General features: G+C 39.7%; 1 protein-coding gene across 12 annotated transcripts in view; it reads right to left on the bottom strand.

The window, feature by feature from the left end:
• Positions 1-11,024: 11,024 nt before the first annotated feature.
• JAK2 (Janus kinase 2) overlaps positions 11,025-23,850 on the bottom strand; it is a 91,806-nt gene continuing 78,980 nt past the window's right edge. For 11 of the 12 annotated variants that reach the window (XM_080372269.1, XM_080372277.1, XM_080372276.1 and 8 more), the window contains 4 exons: positions 22,857-23,029; positions 21,500-21,617; positions 19,600-19,713; positions 11,025-15,169 (listed from right to left, as the gene is read on the bottom strand). In XM_080372269.1, coding sequence (XP_080228395.1) covers positions 15,062-15,169; positions 19,600-19,713; positions 21,500-21,617; positions 22,857-23,029 — 513 coding nt within the window. In that variant the 3' untranslated portion in view covers positions 11,025-15,061. The remainder of the gene's footprint in view (positions 15,170-19,599; positions 19,714-21,499; positions 21,618-22,856; positions 23,030-23,850) is intronic. The other variant, XR_013924892.1, reaches the window with a different exon arrangement.

The following is a 23,850-nucleotide window of genomic DNA, read 5'->3' as shown; positions in this document are numbered from 1 at the left end:
CCAGTACTATTTTCTACCTATATACTCTACAGAACCAGCACTAATAGGAAGGAAAACAAATTTGATAGTCTGTGCATCAGCCTCTTTTCCTTTTCCTCCATGTAACCCTCCCTGCTATGTACATTTTTCCTGGAAGTTCCTAAAGGTTCCACAACTGCAGCCTATGCTCATGTTTTAAAGTGTGGAAAGCCAGATGTTTATCTATGACTTTGGGGACTGTTAGATAGCTATTAGATACAGCACTCTGGATTATACTGTTTGACCAGAGACTTTCCAGGTCCCTGCAGTTTCTGTGAAATCTCAGCCCTTCTGGCACTGAGGAGTGCCTCTTCAGGAGCTGTTTTGTTTGTCCAGACAAGCTGAAAGCAAAATGCAGTAAGACCACACTTTCTGCCTCTGCACCAGAACTGTATCACCATGGTCTCAGCAATCCTGGTATCATTCTTCAGTGGCTTATTCATTGCTACCATGTTGTTCCCTGTGTCAGCAACCTGATGTAAAGAGTTTGCCTCTGACTATATGCTTCTGGCGCTGCAGAAGTTATTAAGCTCAGCACCAATATTGAGCTCAGACTTGGGTCTTGGCACCAACGGCCACTGTTGAAGTGCTTCTCTGTCTTTGTGGTTTTGCGTCTTTTTGTACCTGTGCCAAGAGATGGAGTGTCTTGAGGGGTTTCCCATACAGCAGCACAGTGTGATGATATGCTTTTTGCTCCTGTGCTTTTTTCATTTGATCTCACAACACTGGGACAATTTCAACGTGGTGTAAGCACCACCAACAATCACTCGTTGAAGCAATCAGCTGTAGAGCAGGCACGTTCTGCAACTGAGCAAGGGATCACAGTGTACGGGGGGTGGTCCTGAGAATCTTTCCAAAATTTATATGAGGAAGCACACCTTCCAATTTCTTGCTGTCTACCTCAGACTCCCCTTTCAGCAGACCCTCAGTAATTACAGCTTTGTTAATCCACCTGCGAGCACACACAAGATTTTTTCTCTTATTGTGGTTCCAAACTTGTCCAAACTTTACTTGGGCAATGTTGTCCATCTCAAAATTTGTCAGTGAGCTGGGTTTGAGTTTGCATAGGGTCCCAGGCCACACAGAAAGGCTGCACTGGAAGCTAAGGACCATTAATCAATCAGGAGAGAGTCTGCTAAGAAATAGACTCCAGTGATGATCAGAGCTGTGCACCTGTTCTAAATTCAAGCCTTGTTAAATCACAGTGGCTTGGGCTTCAGAAAAGCACCTTCCCACTCACAGTGTAATCCTTTTGCATGGAAGTGTATGTAAGAGGACTTTCACTAGTATTCCTAACTTGGCTTAACTATGCTCTCTTTCAGACTTGCAGCATCCATTTTTCCTTTGAGCCTAAATTTAACCATAAACTTAGATTACAGGTAAACTAAATTAGCTGACCTGAGTAGGTATTTGAAGGACCCCCAAAACCCCCATAACACAGCCCCCTGCTATCTACGAAAAGCCAGGCTTTTCACATCAGTACGTGGTGAGAGGGTGAGGGACAACAGTGATAAAGTGAAACACCAGAGGATCAGGCCAGAGGTAAGAAGCAGCCTTTTGCCCACAAGAACAGCCTGGCAGTGGGGCCAGGTTACAGGGAAGCTGTGCTGCCTCCAGCCTTGGAGAGTTTTCAAGTCCTGGCTGGGGAATGCCTTGAGGAGCCTGGTCAGAGCCTGCAGCTGAGCCTGATGTGGGCAGGGTGTGGGACAGGAGCCCTGCTGAGGTCACAGAGCCACAGAATATCTTGTTGGAGTTGGAAAGGACCCATAAGGACCATTGAGACCAACTCCCAGCTCCTCACAGGACTACCTAAAACTAAGCCATATGACTAGGCGGGTCATCCAAACGTTCCTTGAACACTGACCACCAGCCTGTGCTCCCCTGGGATTCCGCTGCAGGGCTGCAGTCGGCAACAGCTAAAGCATGTGAACCAAGGAGCTCCATACAAGACAGCAATTGGTATAAAGACACAGATGTGGAAGGAAGTATTTTCCTGATCTGGTACTGAGAGGGGTAAGCAGAAACATCTTAGTTCGTTATATACAAATACATATTTATTATATGCTCATTATATACTAATAGATAACTACCATACACACACACACACACACACACTCTGAATAGTTTGTTATGTAGTAATGCAAGAGGATAGGAAACAGGAATGGCTAGAAGTCTTAAATAATATTCAAATTCGTGTCTTAACTGGCACGATAGAGATTTGGTTGGATAGTTCATGCAGACATGTATGGTCTGTTCAGCAAAGTTATCTAAAACTAAAAAGCTGTTTCAAGGATGTGTACACTTAATCTAGAAGGTTTATTGGAGCCTAGAGTGACTAAATATTTCTCAGTAAAAGCAATGTTACTGGCACATAGGAGATTATTGTAGGCTGTAAATAAAGAAGATAATTGAGATGCGTCTTCAAAAACTTCATACCAATGGGAAATTATCATTTTGATGAGAAAGCAATGCAGAAGGACACAGACTACCCAGAAAACTCTGGAAAGGTGTTGAAGCACTCTGTAGAAGGCGGAGAAAACAAATGGAGGGGAATGTGCTATTTCATTACAACTGCTACAAAAGCTGCTGTGGCTGAGAATGTGAACATCACAGGCATCATAAGAAAGAATGATCATGATATAGTCATCATTTTTAGAAAAGAAAGGAGCATTAAAACAAGTCATGACATAGAGAAGGGGGAAAAGTATTTAATGTCTCTCTCCATGATCCAGTGTTTACTGAAATTACCAAGTGCAATCGACTAGCACAGCTGCACCAGTGATCTAGGACTGAGAACTGAGACTAGGCTAATGTCAGGGATGAGTGGAATGAACCTCAAAAGAGAGAAGCAGCAATATGTTTTACTGAGATAAAATAATAATTTGTCAGCGTTCAATAAATTTGATGGAATTTAACAAAGTTTAACAGTGGTTTGACAAGGTTCAGTGAGTTTGATGGCAAGGTTCACCTTATTAATTACTGCATGGAAGGAACATAAAAAGGAAAAGTCAGTAGAATCGAGTTAGAATAATTCATACAGACACAGGAGATGAAAAGCGTGAAGACCCTCCTGTTGAGTCACGCGGTTCAGAGTGTACCTATTTGCTTTCTAAACTCCTCATGGAGCCTGGGTGTTGCTAGGTCTGATCTTGGTCTCAGGCTTGGACAACAGTTTATGCCTAATGGGGTTATCTATATAGTGTTTAATAATAACGTTGGGTAGCTACATGGATTAGTAATGTTTCATTAGTATTAATTCAGCATGCTATTAGTTACTTACTGAGGACCTGTCATGGGTAAGGAAGGATCTCTTGGTCTCGGGTAAGGAATCCCAAACCTGGAGACGCATCCCTGCTCAAGGGGAGACTCACCTGTCCTGCAGTCCCGCTGCAGTTTACAGAGGGCTCCAGCTGGGCCCATCCTGACGGTCATATTTATAGGGTTAAGTAGCTGGCTGCTGGTCAATAGCATAGGCAAGATAGATATCTTCATTTCAGCTCTCATTATCTTGTTCTATACAATGGCTATCTTGCATTTTTGGGTTTCAAAACCGCCTTTCAAAATATTTTTCCACAGCACCTTCAGTCCCTTGTATGTGAGCCAGGAGCTTTCCAGCTGACCAGTCCACCACAGGCCTGAGGACCATTGCTCTTTAGCCTGAACCAAAGCTTGGCCAGGGACGAAGTGTCTCTGCCAGGGCTCTGGAAAGAGTGATCCCGGGTGGGCTTGTTCAGCTGGGAGTTTGCAGCAACCAGGCTGAGACTGCAGAATCATCCGTCGATAGTTGCTTGTGAGAATCCAAAGAGCACAGAGAGCTTTCAGGCAGTAGGAAAAAAAGATATAAACACTGTTTAAAAAGTGGGCAGAGAATTACAGATCAGTCAGTCCGACTGTAACTCAGGGGGCAAGAGGAAATGTAGCAAACAGTCAAACAAACAATATGCAGGTACTCAGAAGATGATGAACAACACTGTCATGGATTAAAAATAAAATAATCAGATCTTTTTGTTGGGTAAGATGTTATATATCTTGGCATCAAAACTGACAATCCTGGCAAATAATACAGGGTAACACAAAACGAACAGAACTGAGGAGTACTGCCAGAGCCTATTAGTATGGTGTTCCAGCTGTTTATACAGGGTGTGCTGTCAAGGAGGACAGACCAAACCGAGTTCAGAGCACCCTCTTTTTGGTCTAGTACTATTTCACATTTTCATTAATTGCTTGCATGAAGGTAGAGAGGAAATGAAGATGAAGAAAAAATTAAAGAAAAAATGCAGAGGAATTTGCAGATGGCATTAAGGAGGAAGGGACTGGAATTACTTTGGAAGAGTTCAGACCGGTCTTCAAAAATCAGGGAAATTATTTCATATATTTAGGGGTAATCCAAAGTGTACATACAAGGGATGTCTGGCTATACAGAAGAATTAGGGGTTGTAGATGATCACAGAATGAGATAACAATATCATGTCGTACAAACAGGCAAACATCATACAGTGAGAATTTTACCTGTAAGATATGTGAAATATTTCTGCTGCTGAGAACAAATAAGGCCCATGGTACCATGCCCAGTTTTGGACGCCATAATTCAGGAAGGAGGAATTATGTAAAACAATAACAAGAATTATCAAAGATCTAGAAAATACAGCTTATAAAGAAAGAATGTAGAACTGGCAGTTGTTTTACACAGAGCAAAAATGACTGAGGTAAGAACTCTCAGAATTCTTCAGCTATGTAGAAAAAAAGAAATCTTTACACAACCAGTGCAGGACAAAAAGCAATGTGTTTAGACTATAAAAATGTATTTTAGAATCCAAAAAGACTTTTCAAGATCGAGGAAAATTAATCACTGGAATAGACTTACCATAGATGTTATGGGATCCTCACTGCATATTGGATAAATATCTATCAAGAATAACTTAGATATGGCAGGAGAGATAGATCAACAAAGATATAACCCCCTCCTAGTCTGTTTTACAGGATCTCATAATTATGACTTCTTTATAAATAGCAGAAAACTATCAGTTTGGGGTACTTAGTAAGTGGTATGTGGTATAATGAACTTAATTATGACAACCTGATTTAATCTCCGTTGTCACTAGTCTAAACCATACATGTATACTGAAAAGACACATGCTAGTTTCTTTAAAATCCACTTGACAGTCCTCACATCTAAGGAATTTGGCATTGTCTCATCTTGGGAACTCTCTTGTGATTTCTGAAAGATTTGCCAAACTTTTGTCTCCTCTCCCCTGTTTAGGAATTCAGTTTGCAGTAGGATTCCAACCTGTTCCTTAATTCCTTAATGGAAAAGCTCTTTTAGCCTTTGGAAACCTTTTTTTTTTTTTTTTTTTCTTTTCATTTGCTAGCAAAACATCCCTTTAAATAGCAATATATTTGCCTAAGTAGAGGGATTCATGCCCTTATGTCAGATGCTCTTCTGTTGAAGGCTGAAGGCAAGCTTAAATTTTATTTTAGGTCTTTTCAGAGGTACGAACCTGCATGTGCTTATTTGTAAGCTCCACACTTCCCATACAGAACCTGCTGTACATGGACAAGATGTTAAGTTTGATTTACCTTTAAGTTTGATTTACCTTTTTAATTGATAAACCAGTATTTCTGAGGAGAAGCCACTTCTAATAGTGACCTGACCAAGAGTTTTTAATAACATAGTTAGAAAAGCCCATTGATCTGATTAGAGCTCAATCAGCTGTAGCTCAGGCAACACATCAAGCGTTCACATTTAATAGCTGTTCTTTTCAACTCCTCATGATGTAATTGTTTAGCTTTTGTTGTTTCATCGTTCAGGTTAGATATACTCAATAACACACTGGTGGACTGCTAACAGGAATCCCTGTGGCGGGGAAATTACTGCAATTTTAAATGAATTGCAATACACTTGAGCTATATACTCTTATATTTAACTAAGTTAAATATTTCATTTGTTAGTATTTAATTTCTTAATAAAATTTTACAAAAATTAGTTGCCTAGGTTCAGTAAAACAGTAGACGATTATTACAGTAAAGCAACACGAATAGATTACACTTGTAGGATTTATTTTTTTCTCTTTAAGAAATCAGTAATATAATAGCAGCTGTATTACAGAGGCAATGAAATACGATGTTAATTTTCTCACACACCACCCAGCTAAAATTGATTGTGTGTACCTAAAATATCTACTGATCACACATTTTGAACTCAATCAGGATTTTTTTGCTATCCTTGTTTAGGTAGTCTGATACAACTGCAATTCTGATACAACTCTGCAACTTTTTTTCTTTTGGCATACTTAATACAGCTTTCAGTTGTCCTCATTTCTGGTTGTTCTGAAAGTCTTTTACAAGGTGGTGGGTGTATTTATTGAAGTCACCTAACATAATTACATTCTTATTATTACAAATAAATTATTTGAAACTTCTTGTCTGTATAATCAGATTTGTCTTCACAGGTGCACTACTCAAGACCCAAGATAGACTGAAAATTTTGTTTTTCGTTCCATCATTTGTGAGAGTATGTTTGACATCTTCCTCTCTGTTCAATCATGCAATTTGAAAATCTGAAAATAGAGACAAAATAAAGCAAAGTAAAGTTGATAATTTGAATTAAAAGTTGTTTTGCAGAGATCCAAAAGTTCTGCCTAGATGTCTAAGGGAAAGGTACTTTTAAAAGATTGTTAAAACTTTAATTCTAAACTTAAAATCCTTGAAATTGGTTCTTAGTTAAGCCTCAGTTTTAAAGCCATCTCAGTTTCATAGACATTCCTATTTCTTAAGCTCCTGTGCACTCCCATGGCTTTTGTTGATGCCCAAAAGCCTTTTATTAGTGAGTGGCTTCATGGCTGTTTCATACGGTAAAGCTCAGTTCAACGCCAGGGAAGTGTTTGTTTTCCCACCTGGCACCTGGTGGGTCTGCCTTAGGCTCTCAGGCTGGTGGATGAGGTTGGTAATGCTAAGCACACACTGAAGCAACAGTACACTTCTGTTCGGGTGATGGAGGTAACATCAAACCTTTTGACACTGCTAAGCTTAATCACAGAATCATGGAATGGTTTGGTCAGAAGAGACCTTAAAGATCATCCAGGTCCAACCTCACTGCTATCAGTAGGGACATGTTCCACTGGCTGAGGTTGCTCAAAGCCCCGTCCAGCCTGGCCTTGAGCACTTCCAGGGATGGGGCATCCACAGCTCCTCTGGGCAACCTGTTCCACTGCCTCACCACACGCATAGAGAAGAATTTCTTCCTAGTATTTCATCTAAACCTCCTCTCTTTCAGCTTCAAACCATTACCCCTTGTCCTATCGCTACAAGCCCTACTAAAACGTCACTCTCCAGCTTTCTTGTAGGCCCCCTTCAAGCACCAGAAGGCTGCTACAAGGTCTCCCTGGAGCCTTCTCTTCTCTTCTCCAGCCTAAACCACCCCAACTCTCCCAGCCTGTCTTCATAGCAGAGGTGCTCCAGCCTTGTGGTCATCTTTGTGGCCCTCCTCTGGACTCACTCCAGCAGGTCCATGTCCTCCTTATGTTGGGTGGCCGAGATCTGAAAGCGGCACTCCAGGTGGGGTCTCGCAGGAGCAGAGTACAGGGGTAGAATCACCTCCCTCAGCCTGCTGGCCACGCTTCCTTTCATGCAGCCCAGGATTTGGTTGGCTTTCTGGGCTGCAAGCGCACATTGCCGGTTCACGTTGAGCTTCTTGTCCACAACACCCCCAAGCCCTTTTCCTCAGGGCTGCTCCCAATCCTTTCTCTGCCCAGACTGTATTTGTGCTTGGGATTGCCCCTACCCACATGCAGGACCTTGCAGTTGTTGAATGCCATGAGGTTCACACAGGCCCGCCTTTCCAGCCTGTCAAGGTCCCTCTGGATGTCCCCTCTTCCCTCCCCTTCTAAGGGGAGGATCCACCTCCCCTTAGACCTCCAGCTGTGCCTGACAGAGCAGTCTAGCCTTGCTCCCGGAGCTCATTTGTACATGCCTTGGGATCTGTGCATGCAGTGACCCAGCGGTAACTACAAACCAGAACTGCCAGCTATGCGAACTCCCTTCAAAACCACCTTGAAGCACACGGCTCTTGCTTTTGCCTGCTGTGGCAACCAGCGTTTCTGCCACCCCAGGGACCACCCCCACAAGAGCATCCTGCAGCTCCAGTGCAGTGGTGCGGGTGGGTGCTGCACAGCAGAGGTCCCCACCACGCAGGGCACCAGCACTCAGGTATGACCCGGCAGCGCCAGCAAGCATCGAGCTGCCCAGATCCCCTTTCTTCCATTTTCTGTCTCTTGGGTGCTGTGAAGCTTCCGAGTTACCATTACTTCAAATGCAGCTCAAGCACTTTTCTGAAGGTGTTTCAGCAGCACTACAGCTTTACAGATACTCTAGGAAGGAGTTAAAAAAATGACCTGGTTTATGACTGGGGCATGTCTTTCAGACCTTACTGCTTGTAATGTTTTCCAGATTTCATTCTTCTAGTCCTGTTTCTTTCAACCTGTTTGCACCATCAGTATCTGGCTCTGTGAACTGCATGCACGGACCTATTATACACCTGGATTTCCCCAAGTTTTACCTTTCAGTCCAATTTTGTTTGGCTTCACTATGAGAATTTTTGCTTTCTAGGCTGCTGTTTGCCTTCTTCTAGAGGTAACACTGTGTAGCGTACGGCCTGCTTCACATGAGCGCCGGTCAGATGTGCGGTGCAGCCACAAAGTTTGTTTGGCTTTCTGAGAGCAGCCACCTCCTGTACAAACACAGGCGCTAACAGAAATTGTTTGCTCCTGTAGCACCAAGCTTGTAACTCCTGTGCTACACAGTCCCTTTATACATTTCAGATGAGAAACTCTGGAAAATATATGGCAACTCGCATGTGCATGCACCTTCTCAAACCAGTACCTTAACTGGTTTAACTCCAGAACAGGACATACTACCATACAGGGTTTCAAGCCTGCCAGGCTGCTCAGCCTCTTTTCCAGAGTCTCAGAATAAACTTGACAAAGGCTATAAAGTTGCATTGGCTGAAGAATCCTATGAAGTTGAATCTTCCTCTAGACAACTGGTGTAATTCAGAGAAGTAGGTTGCTTTACAAAACAAAACAAACAAAAAGAAAACAAAAGACCAAAAAATCATGTCTCAGGTAAGGCTTGGGCAGAACAGCTCTGTTACCACCCCGACTTTAAGTAAGTGGTCTTATTTTGTTGCAGAGACCACTATTTGACTTTTTAAAGTAAGCTTACACGGATGTGATCTTTTTTTTATTGTTTACTAGAAGTTTCACATCTTTATAACATGAAAGGGAAAATACTTAAACATAAGTGATTGCACAGTTGGTTTTATACATGAGTTGCTTTGGGGTTTTTGACTGATACTCTTCAATGAGCTGAGGTTTTATATAGCAGAGCTCCACATGTAAAATGCAACTGAATACACAAAAAAACAGATACACATGAAATTAGCTTTTGTAGTCTTGCAGAAGTTTAAGGTAATTCAGTTTAGATGTTATTCAGTACTTCTTACACCCTGAAAAAAACCCCCAACAAAACCAAAAAACCCAAATCCAACACAGTTCATTGCTGTGCTGCAGGATTAATTTAGCTAAAAGTTCTTGAATTCTTTGCACTCCTGGGTGTTTCTGTATTGCTCAAAATAATCAGTCAAATAAAACTTGAAGCATTTTAAGCCTTACCTTGTTGCTCTGCTTTTATTAGTATTGCTTAGCTATAACCATATTTAATGTTTCTGCACTTGTTCCTAGTGATTGGTGTTGAGAATACCTGTTAATTTGTCTGCATTTCTAGGGCAGACTCACTGTGTCAGTACTCGGTAACAGACAAATATCTTATGTGCTGCCTTGATTGCGTTATACAATTAACATAATCAGTTTCTGTTTTTCTTTTCAATGCCTTCCTGAATCCTTCCTGAAGTTATGACATAATGTTTTGGGGTAAACCTTGCAAATACTAAACATTCTTCTTTCTTTTCTTACTACTACCCACAAAGAATGTTTCACTTAGTCCGACTGCAGTTTGAAAGGTTTCTAAACTGGAATTTCAGAATTCATTAAAACCACTATGAATATGTATCACAAAGTACAAGCAGAACACCCACCACTGCATAACATCAGAATGAATTGAAGGCTGTATTGTCCCACACCATGACATGGGGACAACATGCTTCATGACATTATATATTCTCCTACAGCATTTTCTTCTTTAAACTTTTTCATTTTCCCAAAAATTTATTCTCTAGAAAAATTAAGGATTCCCAATTATGTCAGTAGGTGTTGGGATGAACAGCAGCAACACTACCTACAACATCCTTTAAGCTTCATTGGGATGGTATTTTGTCACATAAAATAAAATCTTCAGGCTCTGAGAATAAGAAGCCTTTCATGTGGGGGAAGGAGTAACTTGAACTAGCTTAGTTTTTACTTCCACCACAGTAGCTTAAGTATATATTTGCATACTTGTATTTGTATGCATATTTTCAATGTTGCCATTGTACTTCTCAAAAATTAGCAGCAGCATTCAACTCTGTTCAAGGTATTTGGTGGTAATTTTAATGTAAAGTTACAGAAAAGTCATACGAAAAGACTACAAAAGTAACGCAATTCAAGAAGTGGTTTCCTAAGAGCTTGTGTCAGAAATTCTGAAGAACTGCAGTCCGGCAACAGCCGATCTGTTAGTGGTCCCTGTCTTACACACTTGCTTCTCTCTAAATACTGAGAGTAAAGGGAAGTGCTTCTTTATCCCAAAATAATTAGCTTAATGAAAACTTAAAAAAAAACCCAACAAACAAAACTGTCTTATTGTTTGGGAGCACCCAATGTATCAGCACTACTTTCATACATTTAAGTTCCTTTCAAAAGATAAACACTACTTATGGCTGTTCTGGGAAGGTCACAAGGTTGTATGTGCTGATTCTACCCCTTTAAACAGACCAGCTCTCTTCAGTAGCAACTCAAAACACCCGTAACTAATTTTACGTATTACATATAAAAGAAAACCTTGGCAGGCATGTGCCATTCATTGTATTTAGTTATTTTATTTTCACTATCCAAACTCAAAAGAAATGCACAGTTAAGTTTCGGGTATCAATACACAGCTTTCGAAAAAAATATCCCTTTCATGTTCTCTCCAAGAAACCATGTGTTCAAATGCTTGCAGTCCAACCATAAGTAGCAGGCATCTCCGTCTTGTGCTTCCTCACTCCCACCCCCCAGACCTGTTTCTACTTTAATATAAAGTACTGTAAACCTCTTATTCAAAAAGCAAAATTCAGAAAAAAATTCTCAGCCAAACGCCTTTTCAAAATTGCTGTCTGATACGACACAACCTTCAGCAGTTTCTTTTGGTATAGTAATTCTTGCATTTTTCAGTCAGGTTAGGTCTCTGTGAGTTTTTTAGATTTAAGACAGACAATACACAGTTTAGAAATATATTAGCACATATTTGTCATGGTATGGCATTTTCAGTAGACATCAGTTTTTCATAAATCATTGTGAATTTCACATTTCAGAAAGCTTCTTCAGTGTTGAACATCAGCCTTTTCCCATCAGTCTTGTTCTTCTGTGCTTCTGCTTTTGCTCTCAGAATCCTATCCTCCAGGTGTCTGTGAACATACATTCCTGAAAAGCTTGCTTTCTTCACACAAGAGTTACACTTCTTCATACTTCATACAATAACACCTCTTCCCATACATTTCAAGGCAGTTGGTCAACTTCTCAACTAAATGAAACAAAACCTTAATCTCTGGAAAAAAAAGTTAAAATGATCTTTACATATCTTTTTACAGTTATATTCATCTATATTTAGTAACAATTATCTCAACTATGGAGGCTTTTAATCTAGGACTTGACAAGAATAGGGTTTTCTTTTCCTGAAAATTCATTCCCTCTCTGGCTTATTACATGACTGTTGCAAGATTATGGAATATATTTAAAAACAAATTTTGAAACTTAACACATTTATACTGATAGACAACAAACCAGTATTATACTAGACAATGCTTGTTTGCAGAGATTCTATAAGATATGTTGTGCACTTACAGAAAAATTCTTTCACTTCAAAGGTAAGTGCAAAGCAGTAGTTGTTAATTCTACATCATAGCAGCAGTCATGTATACATAAACCAGCACTTTTTCTTAAAAAAAAAGAAAAAAAATCACAGCATTTTGGGTAGCATAGTGATTACATTAATGTATGACAAATGCAATGCCAACTTAAGGAAGTTTCTAAAACAAAGAACTGAACCCGTTAATACAAAGGCTATATAAAAATACGGCATTATGCAGCACTTCTATAGATCTGAGAGCTTTCAAAACACAGTGTTTTCTGTATGTTGTTTAAGTAGGTTACTACAATTGGCAGTAGCAAATTCAGCAAAATCACTGTATTAACATCCTCAACAGCTTTTTGAGAAAACCATTTTGCATGTTCCAGGACCTAAGCATTGACACTGCAGATGATAACACATCTGCCCCAGAGTCCTAAGCACTACTTGGTCCTGTTCTCCCAGCTGAGAACACTCATCCTGAATGATAAGCCCTTTGCACTGACAGACTTGTTACAAAAGACTGTATGTTCCTGACCAACAGCACAAAAGTATACTGCAGTGTAAAGGTATGGCTTTCTCTAAAAATATAAAGCATTAAAGCAAAAAAAAAAAATAATTCCACAAGACACTTAAAAACGATCCTTGAGTTCAACACTATATTTATGCAAATCAAATAGACTATGTAATCAGTCATAGCGTAGTAGAACAAGAAAAAGACTTTGTATTTACTGATAAAATAGCAGACTAGAAGATTTCTTCATTGCATTACACAAACTTCCCTGAGATTTTTAGATAAATTATGCTGAGTCTACTATATACTGGAAACCTACTGAGTGTCATACAGTGCAAATTTTACATAACTCCTGCATGTTTTCCAGCTAAAATGCTGTTTCAATACATTAAAGCTTTATTTTCTTTTGTTACAAAAACCACATACACACAACAGACTACAAATGCAAAGACTTTTTTGCACAAAATTTTGAATCTTCAAAGCAATGTATAGAAATGGAGAGAACACATTAAGTTGAACAAAGCACTTTAAAGTTCTTTGCAGCTTAAAAACTGACTGTGAAACTAGTTTTAAAAATTATCTATGCAAGTGCCCAGTGGCAAGAAAACCAACAGAAATATTATGAAATGCAATGGGCAGAAAGAGGGCTGATGCTACACTCCCTGGTTAGCAGTCTCCCATATTACAAAATCATAATTTTGTGGGAGAGAAACATCATAGTGCTACAAGACTGCTATACTGGCACTATGTTGCACTACATCATGATTTATTTTTTACTTTTTTTTAAAGCTGAGGTACTTAAAATTCTGTTAAGATGGATGTAGTTAACCAGAAAACTTGAGGAGGCCCTACAGTGAAAGTCACTCCTCAGCTTCACTGACTCACTGCCACAGATTTTAAAAATGAGCACTTCATTTTAAGAACAAATCTGGATGTCAGGTCAGTTTGCCAAGTTGTATATCCCCTTAATTGAACTCCTCTCAGCAAAAGTCCAAGAAGAACAAGCATTGTACTTCGCAAACAATAATGCTTAATAATAAGTAAAAACAAAATAGAAAAAAATATTTGAACTAAAAATATACAAAACCTGCAACTTTACTGCATTGAGATATGAGATTATCCCCAAGTTTTATGCCTGGCGGCAAAACCGAAGAGCTGTCTTGTCCACAAATTTTTGTTAGACTTAGTTCAAAAGCTGAATCATACAGCATAAATAATCTGTTCAGGTAGCTCTGATCTCCTTCCAGTTCTCAGTAACTGGGATCATGTCCTGGCCACCCACTGAGTGTGAAGCAATTGCACTTGTAATTCCTCCTTCCAAAGAGTCTTATGTTGGGTATTACCACAGAAAGAAATGAGAGGTGACTTGGGCTACTTCATTACAAAATAAACTTGATGTGGTTGTGACTGGCTGCATCAGATGCTGAGCCATAAGCATTCTTTTTTGTGTACTGGAAGGAAGGTATAAGGTGATCATCTTAACAGCAAAGTGAGGAACTGTGAAATGGAAGGCATTTTCTACATTTTTAATTCTGCTTTCAAAAGTTCCCGATTTATGAACACAGTTATGACTGCACAATAATTACAAAGATGGGAAGAATGAAAGAGCAGCATTTAAAAGCAGTTATGTTTAGCTTTTTCGCATTCAGAAACAAACTGAAGACACTGCCTTGTACAAAATGGCTTAATTTTTACTTGTTATCATTATGTTTTCAATTATATACGGGGAATCTAATACTCAACAAAGGAAAAGAAGGGTAGGAAAAACTGGATGTTTGCTTTTTGATTTAAAATTAAAAATTTCATATTGATAAATAGGTTTTCTGGCTCTCCGAATTAAGAACGATTTGCTCCCTTTCCCTAAAAATACTTACAGTACATTACAGAGCCTATTGTATCTCTTTGCATGTATTGCTGGCTGATAACTTATTCAGACAGGCACATTAAGTTTCTGGGTTTCATAACCACTTATATTTTGTTATACAGAGAAGCCATTTCTGCATCAACAACAAAAAAATCATAAACCTGTATTAACACACACAAGTCCTTGTGCTACACACAAAACAGGGTGCCAAGTCACTATATACCCAGTGTGGAAAGACTTCTAGAAGTCTTTTCTGTGCATCTCCATTTCAAAAAGGAAATACACTGTCTTTTCATCTCAATCTCACCACATTTTAAATCACCTATTTTTTGCATTGCCAAGTAAGGCAAATAATGGTGTTGTAGACTGACCATATATTAGATTATTTTACTTAGAAAAATAATTTCTCTCCCTATTGAGAATTTCAACATGTTCTAATAGTAACAAATATATCCTGAAAAAGAAAACCAGCAGGATTGCTCAGTATACAGAGTGAGATAGGAAATTTGCCACACAGATTTTACTTTCAGCAAAGGTAAGATGCAGATGTGTACATATGTCAATTATACACAGCGGACCAAGTACATCTTGTTCTGCATTCCAACACATCCTTTGATGGAGGGACAGTTTTCTCATCCACCCATGTTGTCCCTTATATGATCCACTCGTTGAGCCAGATCCCTAAAGGTGGGGCGCTGGGTAACATTATTGTTCCAGCACTCTTTCATGATAGCATAAATCTGGAGAAGAAACAAAGAAAATCGGTAGTCAACAGACGTTACAAATAGTTAATAGTTACATTGAACTGGTTCAAAGAACACCTAACAAATTTATGCTTGCAAGCAACAGTGGCACAAGTGTACCACCCAGTCTTTCTATATCAATCACTTTACCTGCTTGATCCCAGTAACAGAAAGAAGTGAGGATAGCTAGGTCTGCAAAAGCCCTTATAATAAAAGATTTCTTTTTTTAAAGTTAGTATAGAAATTCACACAGCTAGTTTTTGAAACTTTTAAGAGACATTTTGCTAGGCTTTTACCTTTTGCATTTTTGAAAGCTCAAAAAATGTTTAAAATGACAAATGCTTTACAAGTCTGACCAAAAATCAGATTCTAAATTCAGTCTTCCCTGCAACACTAACATATACTTCTCCACATTTGTATATTAAATTCTTAATTATTCTTCATATAAGCCAGAAAAGTTACTGTGCAAACTGAACCCACTTCTAGAAGAAGTAAATTTAAACGATTTTCACTACAATAGGCATTTGGCAACAGTTTTCTCTTTTTCAAATGTGTACCCAATACCTGGTCACAAACCAACTTACTAATCTCTTCACCTGTACTCTTCTCACTAATTTGTATCATAGAATCATATAATAGAATGGTTTGTGTTGGAAGGGACCTTAAAGATCACCCCATTCCAACCCACCAGCCATGGGCAGGGACACCTTCCACTAGCCCAGGTTGCTCAAAGCCCCGTCCAGCCTGGCCTTGAGCACTTCCAGGGATGGGGCATCCACAGCTCCTCTGGGCAACCTGTTCCACTGCCTCACCACACGCATAGAGAAGAATTTCTTCCTAGTATTTCATCTAAACCTCCTCTCTTTCAGCTTCAAACCATTACCCCTTGTCCTATCGCTACAAGCCCTACTAAAACGTCACTCTCCAGCTTTCTTGTAGGCCCCCTTCAAGCACCAGAAGGCTGCTACAAGGTCTCCCTGGAGCCTTCTCTTCTCTTCTCCAGCCTAAACCACCCCAACTCTCCCAGCCTGTCTTCATAGCAGAGGTGCTCCAGCCTTGTGGTCATCTTTGTGGCCCTCCTCTGGACTCACTCCAGCAGGTCCATGTCCTCCTTATGTTGGGTGGCCGAGATCTGAAAGCGGCACTCCAGGTGGGGTCTCGCAGGAGCAGAGTACAGGGGTAGAATCACCTCCCTCAGCCTGCTGGCCACGCTTCCTTTCATGCAGCCCAGGATTTGGTTGGCTTTCTGGGCTGCAAGCGCACATTGCCGGTTCACGTTGAGCTTCTTGTCCACAACACCCCCAAGCCCTTTTCCTCAGGGCTGCTCCCAATCCTTTCTCTGCCCAGACTGTATTTGTGCTTGGGATTGCCCCTACCCACATGCAGGACCTTGCAGTTGTTGAATGCCATGAGGTTCACACAGGCCCGCCTTTCCAGCCTGTCAAGGTCCCTCTGGATGTCCCCTCTTCCCTCCAGCACGTCAACCGCACCACTCAGCTTGGTGCCGTTGCCAAAGTTGCTGAGGGTGCACTGAATCCCAGAGTCCATCTCACCAGTGAAGATGTTGAAAAGTGCTGGTCCCAGTATAGATCCTTGAGAAATGTCACTCATCACCAGTCTCCACTTGGACATCGAGCTGTTGTCCACAATCCTCTGAGTGCACCCAATCCACCGAGTGGCCCACCTGTCAAATCCTATGTGTCTCCAGTTTAGAGACAAGGGTGTTGTGTGAGACAGTGTCAAAAGCTTTACACAAGTCCAGGCAGATTACATTAGTTGCTCAACCCTCACCCATCAGTGCTGCAACCCGGTTGTAGAAGGCCACCAAGTTTGTTAGGCATGATTCACCCTTAGTGAAGCCATGCTGGCTGTCAACAGTCACCTTATTTTCCGTTTGCCTTAGTGTAGTTTCGAGGAGGATCTGCTCACTAATCTTGCTGGGCAGAAGTGAGACTTACCAGCCTGCAGTTTCCTGGGTCTTCTTTATTTCCCCTTTAAAATATGGGGTTACATTTCCCCTTTTCTAGTCAGTGGGAACATCACTGGACTGCCACAGCTTCTCAAATATGATGGACAGTGGCTTCACCACTTCATCTGCCAGTTCCCTCAGACATGCAGATGGATCTCATTAGCTCCCCTGGACTTCTGCACCTTCAGGTTCCTTAGATAGTCTTGAACCTGATATTCCACTACAGCAGCTGGTTCTTCATTCTCCCAGTCCCTGCCTTTGCCTTATGTGCCTTGAACCGTGTGGCTGGAGCACTCGCCAGTGAAGACTGAGACAAAGAAGTTGTTGAGTACCTCTGCCTTCTCCATATTCCAGGTAACCAGGTATCCCAATTCCTTCCAGAGAGCATCCCATTTTCCCTAGTCTTCCTTTTATCACTTACATACTTATAAAAGCTTTTCGTGTTGCCCTTGACGTCCCTTGCCAGACTTTATTCTGTCAGGGCTTTAGCTTTCCTAACCTGAACCCTGGCTGCTCAGACAATTTCTCTGTATTGTTCCCAGGCTACCTGTCCTTGCTTCTGTCCTCTGCAGGCTTCCTTTCTGTGTCTGAGTTTGTCCACGAGCTCTGTGTTCATCTATCAGGCTGCCTGGCATTTCTGCCTGACTTCCTCTTCATTGAGATGCACTACCCCTGAGCCCGGAGGAGGTGATCCTGGAATATTAACCATTTTTCTCGGGCCCCTCTTCCCTCCACGGCTCTATCCCATGGTACTGTACCAAGCAGACCCCTGAGGAGGCCAGAGTCTGCTCGACTGAAGCCCAGGGTAGTGGTCTTGCCATGTGCCCTCTTTTGCTGTCCTCAGGATCTTGAACTCCACCATTTCATGGTCACTGCAGCCAAGGCTGCCCTTGGCCTTCACATTCCCCACAGAATTTAACCCGGATCATTATTACCAACTTTTTATACTTCCAAGAATTTTTTACGTGTTGCTTAAGAACAATCTGCACTGTTCCCAGGAAGAAAAGCAGCATCAGTTCCTTATTTTTCAGCAGTTCAAATGTGTGCATTGACCAAGCTGCTTTAGACCCAAGTCTCAAGCAGCTTGTAAGCTACAGACATCTGGAAGATTTAGTATCAGTGATGACTGGTGTCTCAGGATCAAAATGAGAAGAGCACATTTTCTGACAAGAGAGACATTTCCATTGTGCTTTGGTATCTGAAGAAATGTCAAGACACTGAAATCTTTCCATTAGTTTGGATACAGCTTCAGTAAAACAGATTATGTATTATCGTATACATATGACATTCTGGTTATCTACAAAAAGCCAAACCTCCGCAATTCAAGAATTGCTGTATTCATACATATAATGCAAGAAAGTTTACTTCATAAACTTCTCTTTTGATTCTCTATAGACTATCTCTTTGCCTTGTGGCTCCCCTGACCCACCTGTACCATTTTTTCTCTTCTCTGCCAGACCACTTGACTCTGATCGCTCATCTGTCTCCAGTTTTGAATGGAATATTTCTTGGCTTATTGCCAAGTATGCTTGATTTTAAAGGGATGCAGCAATTAATCTGAGCTGAAAGTTATACCTGTTAAAAAGCATAACTATTTCTCTTACATTCTTTCCCTGCTGATTCATCTACCCAACCCTACCAGTCTGACAAGTGCACCCTGCTCTGAATAACAGAGAACTACAAGACTTAGAAGCAGTATGAAAGTATATTTGTAAAACATCTAGAGTATTAGCAAAACCAAAAGAACACTGAATTATTTTGTGTGCTCTGAGGGTGGCTTTACATAGATACACACTTCGGTATCTATAAAGAACATACATACAGATCTGAAGGCCCTGAACATACAAAATCTGATTCATATGTTTAACTGTGCCTACAGTCTGCAGGTAGCTCTTGGCTGAGAGTGCTTGACAGCAATTTGTACACATAATAAACATGGGCATTCCCATGCTTAAGGATGGAAAAGCAAAAAAAGGAAAATAATCAAGATAAGGAGTTATTTAGATCTTGGAATTAAATGTGAAAAACCTTATGTAGATATTAAGATACTTCTGTTAAATGTTACAGACTTCAGAAGAATCCACAGTTCACAGTTTTGAACAAAAATATCTATACGAGACTTCCATGGAAAAAGTTCTATATGCTAATCTCATTGCCTTAATAAATTTATGTTTTTGAAATAGAAGCCTGAGTGCCCCAGTACAGCAGTCATAATAGTCCTACTTCATATATTTAGAAAGACTACATTCTAGGCTCCTGAAGGAATCCACTCTAAAGAATCAGAAAATAAATGTGATTATACTCATCATGCAATTGATAAAGTAACAGCACAACCATTCCACTTGTGCAAGTACTTCAGGAATCCAAGCAGAACGAAACACAAGTTTTGCATTTACCAGGTACTCACCCTGACAGAGCACCTTTCAGACTATAGTAACATATTAATACAATACTGCACCTCATCAGGACATCCGTCTGGTCTTGGCAGTCGTCCATTATTCTTCAAAAGCTCTATCAAATGAAATACAATCATCTGCCCTTGTTTATCATTGCCAATCATGCGCATGAATTCCTGAAACAGAAGGCTGACTGTCAAATAAATTTTGAAGGAAGAAAAGATGCTGCAACATTCTTACCAAGGGAAAAACCTTTGTAAGAAGATTAAGTAATAAGAACAAATAGAATAGTATGTAACAATGATAAAATTATAAATTACGAGTCCAGAGAATATACTAATAATTTTTTGTATGTGTACAAAAATAGGATGATACATATACAATTTAAATCAGTAAGTGAAGAATCTTCTTAAAAAATGTTGATTATCTGATGATTAACTAGTTTTAAAGGGATAAAACTCACAGCTAATTCTAAATTGCTCCCTGAAACATTAAAACAAGATCTTTGTGCTTTCAAAAATCCCAGTCAAACAGAAAACAGACAATAACATACTGATGTATAAACCAAAGATTAACAAGATTAATCAGTACCTACAGGCCAGAAACAGCAGCATAATTAAAGCCAGCAAAAATGGACTGGATAGATCTTGTTATCCAAAACTCAAACATAATCCAAAAAGTAGATTAAAATCTCACTCAGATTGCTGGAGATCAAAAAATAAATGAGGAAGCACTACTAACTGAAAATAATTTCCAAGCGCAACACAAGGGAATTATTTTTCCTCCAATGCTACATAAATTTCTTCAATGATCCTTGACTTGAAAATGTGGAACTTGAAAACGTTGGCAGAATGTGCAAATGGCTAAAGTTGGGCAAACAATGTGTAGCTATAAAGACTGTGACAGTTAAACAGACCACTTTGGCTACTTGGTAGAATATTTTTTTTTATATACATACCAATACGATTACCACCTGATGAAGTGGTGAATGCACATGTAGATTTGATTTATCCTAAGTATGTTCCACCGGAGCCCGTGGCTTACTCTACCACTTTCCATTTCATAATCCTTCTGAAGAACTACTCCAGGTGTCTGCAATGTTTGTTATTATGCAGGAAGTACTGCCACTGCCTTGAGTTCTTCCTTGACAGCTTAGTCATTGTACCAAATTACTAAGAGATCCACTGAGGCCAATGCAGAGAACTGTCAAGTGCATTTCTGCCTTTGCATCACTGTCCAGCTATCAAAACTACATTTGCCAGCACTGACACACTGGCCAAGGTGCGGACAGCTCCAGTAAATATGTAAGGTTTAACTCTCCTGTTATGTCTGCAGAGGATGGCTAGGTATAAGTAACTTTGTGAATCTTATTTCCAACTGGAGAACTATAATTCAGCATACAAGTAGTATTCTTCTCTGTCCACTGTAAATCTGTCTTTAAAGGTGCCTGTCAACACTCTGCAAAAAGCCTCTCCCTTTCTTTCTTGAACTTCAGTAACTTGAGTTCTGGTAACATAATAAAAAACCTTTAAGTTACCTTATTTAAATCAACTTAATGCTTACATATTTGTTTGGCTCAGTCTCAGATCTGGAATAACATTAAAAATACACATTGTGTTGCAATGGAACAGTTGCATTTGGGATTATTGTCTACGAAGGATGAGAAAGGACAAACTATAATGAGAAATTTTAAAACCTTTTTCAAACAGGTAGGAGCTACAGGATGGGTGAGATCTGCACAGACTATCAGGTAATTTTCAGATCTCCTTTCCTTCTTCCAGCTTGATACTAATACTTTTTAGCATGTTAATGCTTCTGATTGGATGCTGACTCAATAAACATTATGGTATCTCCAGAAAAGGATCAGTAAATATCAACCTATTTAGGTACAGGAACAACATATACTTTTAAAAAAATCTAAATAAACAAAAACCCTCTGAAAACCATTAACTACATACTTACAGCTGGTGGGCTTTTGTTCTTGTCAATATATGTGAAGAGTTCATACAACACCACACCAAAACTCCACACATCTGAGGCCACAGAAAATTTGCTTTCTGTCAGAGATTCTGGAGCATACCTGCAACACATGGTAAAGGGAATATTCTTCTGTGTAATGTGTCTTTTTCGGTTTGAAGACACTTCTTTTAATAAGACTGATTCTTTTCATGATTCTTTTCTATTCATAGGGATTAGCACATTCTCATTTCCTTCCTCTACCTTCACTAGTAATTGTTTTTTGAATAATAGTTAATTGATGTTGAAAACACAAACACTTTAAACGCAGTTAGTGATAACTATATCCAAGTTTGGTTTTTTCCCCTGAAGTTGTAGGTATTTTTTATCTGTGGTGCAAGTAAACAAGAATTTGATAAGACCTAGCAAGAAAGACAATTATAGCTAGTAAGCATCCTCCCATCACTTTCAGTGAGCCTTAAAGTGGGTCCCAATAACATTTACTAAGACGCCATCTTGTATTATTTATCTTTTAGATATGATATTTTTACAAGTGCCTAAGGCAGCCGAAAGTATAGACTAAAATCACATCTGGAATAGCATTTTCTTTTGCTGTTAAAACATAAAATGCTTTTTAATCACAGTTATCTGCCAGCATATTTTCTAAGGTACTTCTCCGTCTTCACAGAACAGAACTGAAGCATATATTTTGCATTCTGAATACAGTCTACCAATTTCCATTTGATAATCCTTCAGTCTCCCCCAGGCTACAGAGTGTTCTCCTTTCCAAGCAAAGTGTAGCTCTTTGGAGCATTACTGTATTTTGGAATAACTGCCCTTCTCTGGAAGGTCAATGCCCGAATACAGGCATCTACCCGACTATTCAGCCCAGCATTTAGCCTTGCTTATTACAGTCTATGGGACATAAATCCACTTGGTCAACAGAGGGTCCTTCCAACAGATCTCAGCTAGAAGATATGAACCACCAGTATTTAGGGAACCAAAAGATTCAAAACTCTGAAAGCATCCTGGGGAATCAGTCCTTCTAGATTTCTTTTATTTTTTAATATCTTTCCTGTTGTGTACTATTGCTTTTTAATTAAATTTATTTAATTTATTAATTTTAATTAAATTAATTTAATTAAAAAATGTTTCAGTAATTTTTAGAGGCTTTTTCTAGAAAATATGTTGAAAAGTCCTACATGCTGTTCTGTAAATTCAAACATCATACATGTGACTTTCACGATGCTGAGCATCTTAGTTGGAGTCCACACTTAAAAATTCCACAATATGCGAAACAATTGGCTGAAGCTGCAAAAACTGAAAATATGCCACAATTTCATATATCCAATATCAGACTTACCAAAATATAGGGCTTTCACCAGGTTCTTTTACTTTGTAGTATTCTTTGTCTTGTGGCAAGACTTTTGTCAATCCAAAATCTCCAATTTTAACTCTGTTCTCGTTCTCCACTAAGATATTTCTTGTTGCTAAATCCCGATGAACATATCTTTTTGTACCCAGATACTCCATGCCCTAGGTGTAAAGTTCACAAACGTAACAGGAAAAGAGTTATTTTTACCATTAAGCAGCTGTACTTTCCCTAAAGGTAGAAATTAATCTCAAAGTTAAAATCAAACACAGACTGTTGCCAAAACCAGTGTTCTTGAACATTTTTCTTTTCTGAGGAGTTACTTTTTCCAAGTGCAGGGACCTCCCTTAACTGAAGGGAGACAGATTGAACATGTGCCAGAGCCAAATGTTTTTTGCTTATGTAGCTGGATAGCTGCTACAGTTCCTTTCTGTGGCCAAATGCAGTTTACTGGTGATGGAAGGAAAACAAAATTTGGGCAAAGCTATACAATCCCGGGTGGATGAAAAGACTGTCCTATTTACCCATTTCATTTAACCTTTTGTTCACTTCATACATCTGCTTCCATGATTGCTTTATGAAACTTTATATTACGATTCCTTGAATTTGACAGCTGTTCTCTGACTGTATTCCCATGTGTGTCTTGTTTCTCTTCTGTATGGACCATTACTCGCCAACACAGTTCTGCTTACTGTTAAATTTCCATTGGCTGTTGTAACAAAAAACACTGGTCTGAAGCCATTTTGTCTTTTGCTGCTGCTGCAGCACAATTATTCTTACACATTAACCTTTTTGCTAACAAGAAAATGTGGAAGAAACCAGTGTGTGTAGTGGCATTACTCAAAAAAGAAAGTCTTGCTTACACAGCAATAAGTGGTGGACATAAGTGGACACTGCACAACACCAAGAGGTACCCAACTTGTACATGAAAGGAAACACAAAGCAGGCTACCAGTTTGAGTTTCGTAAGAAAGCATCTCACTCCT

The sequence above is a fragment of the Falco punctatus genome (assembly GCF_963210335.1).
Source record: "Falco punctatus genome assembly, chromosome: Z".
NCBI classification, from domain to species: Eukaryota; Metazoa; Chordata; class Aves; order Falconiformes; family Falconidae; genus Falco; species Falco punctatus.
The sequence above is the reverse complement of the archived record's forward strand: the minus strand, read 5'-3'. Positions and strand labels throughout refer to the sequence as shown.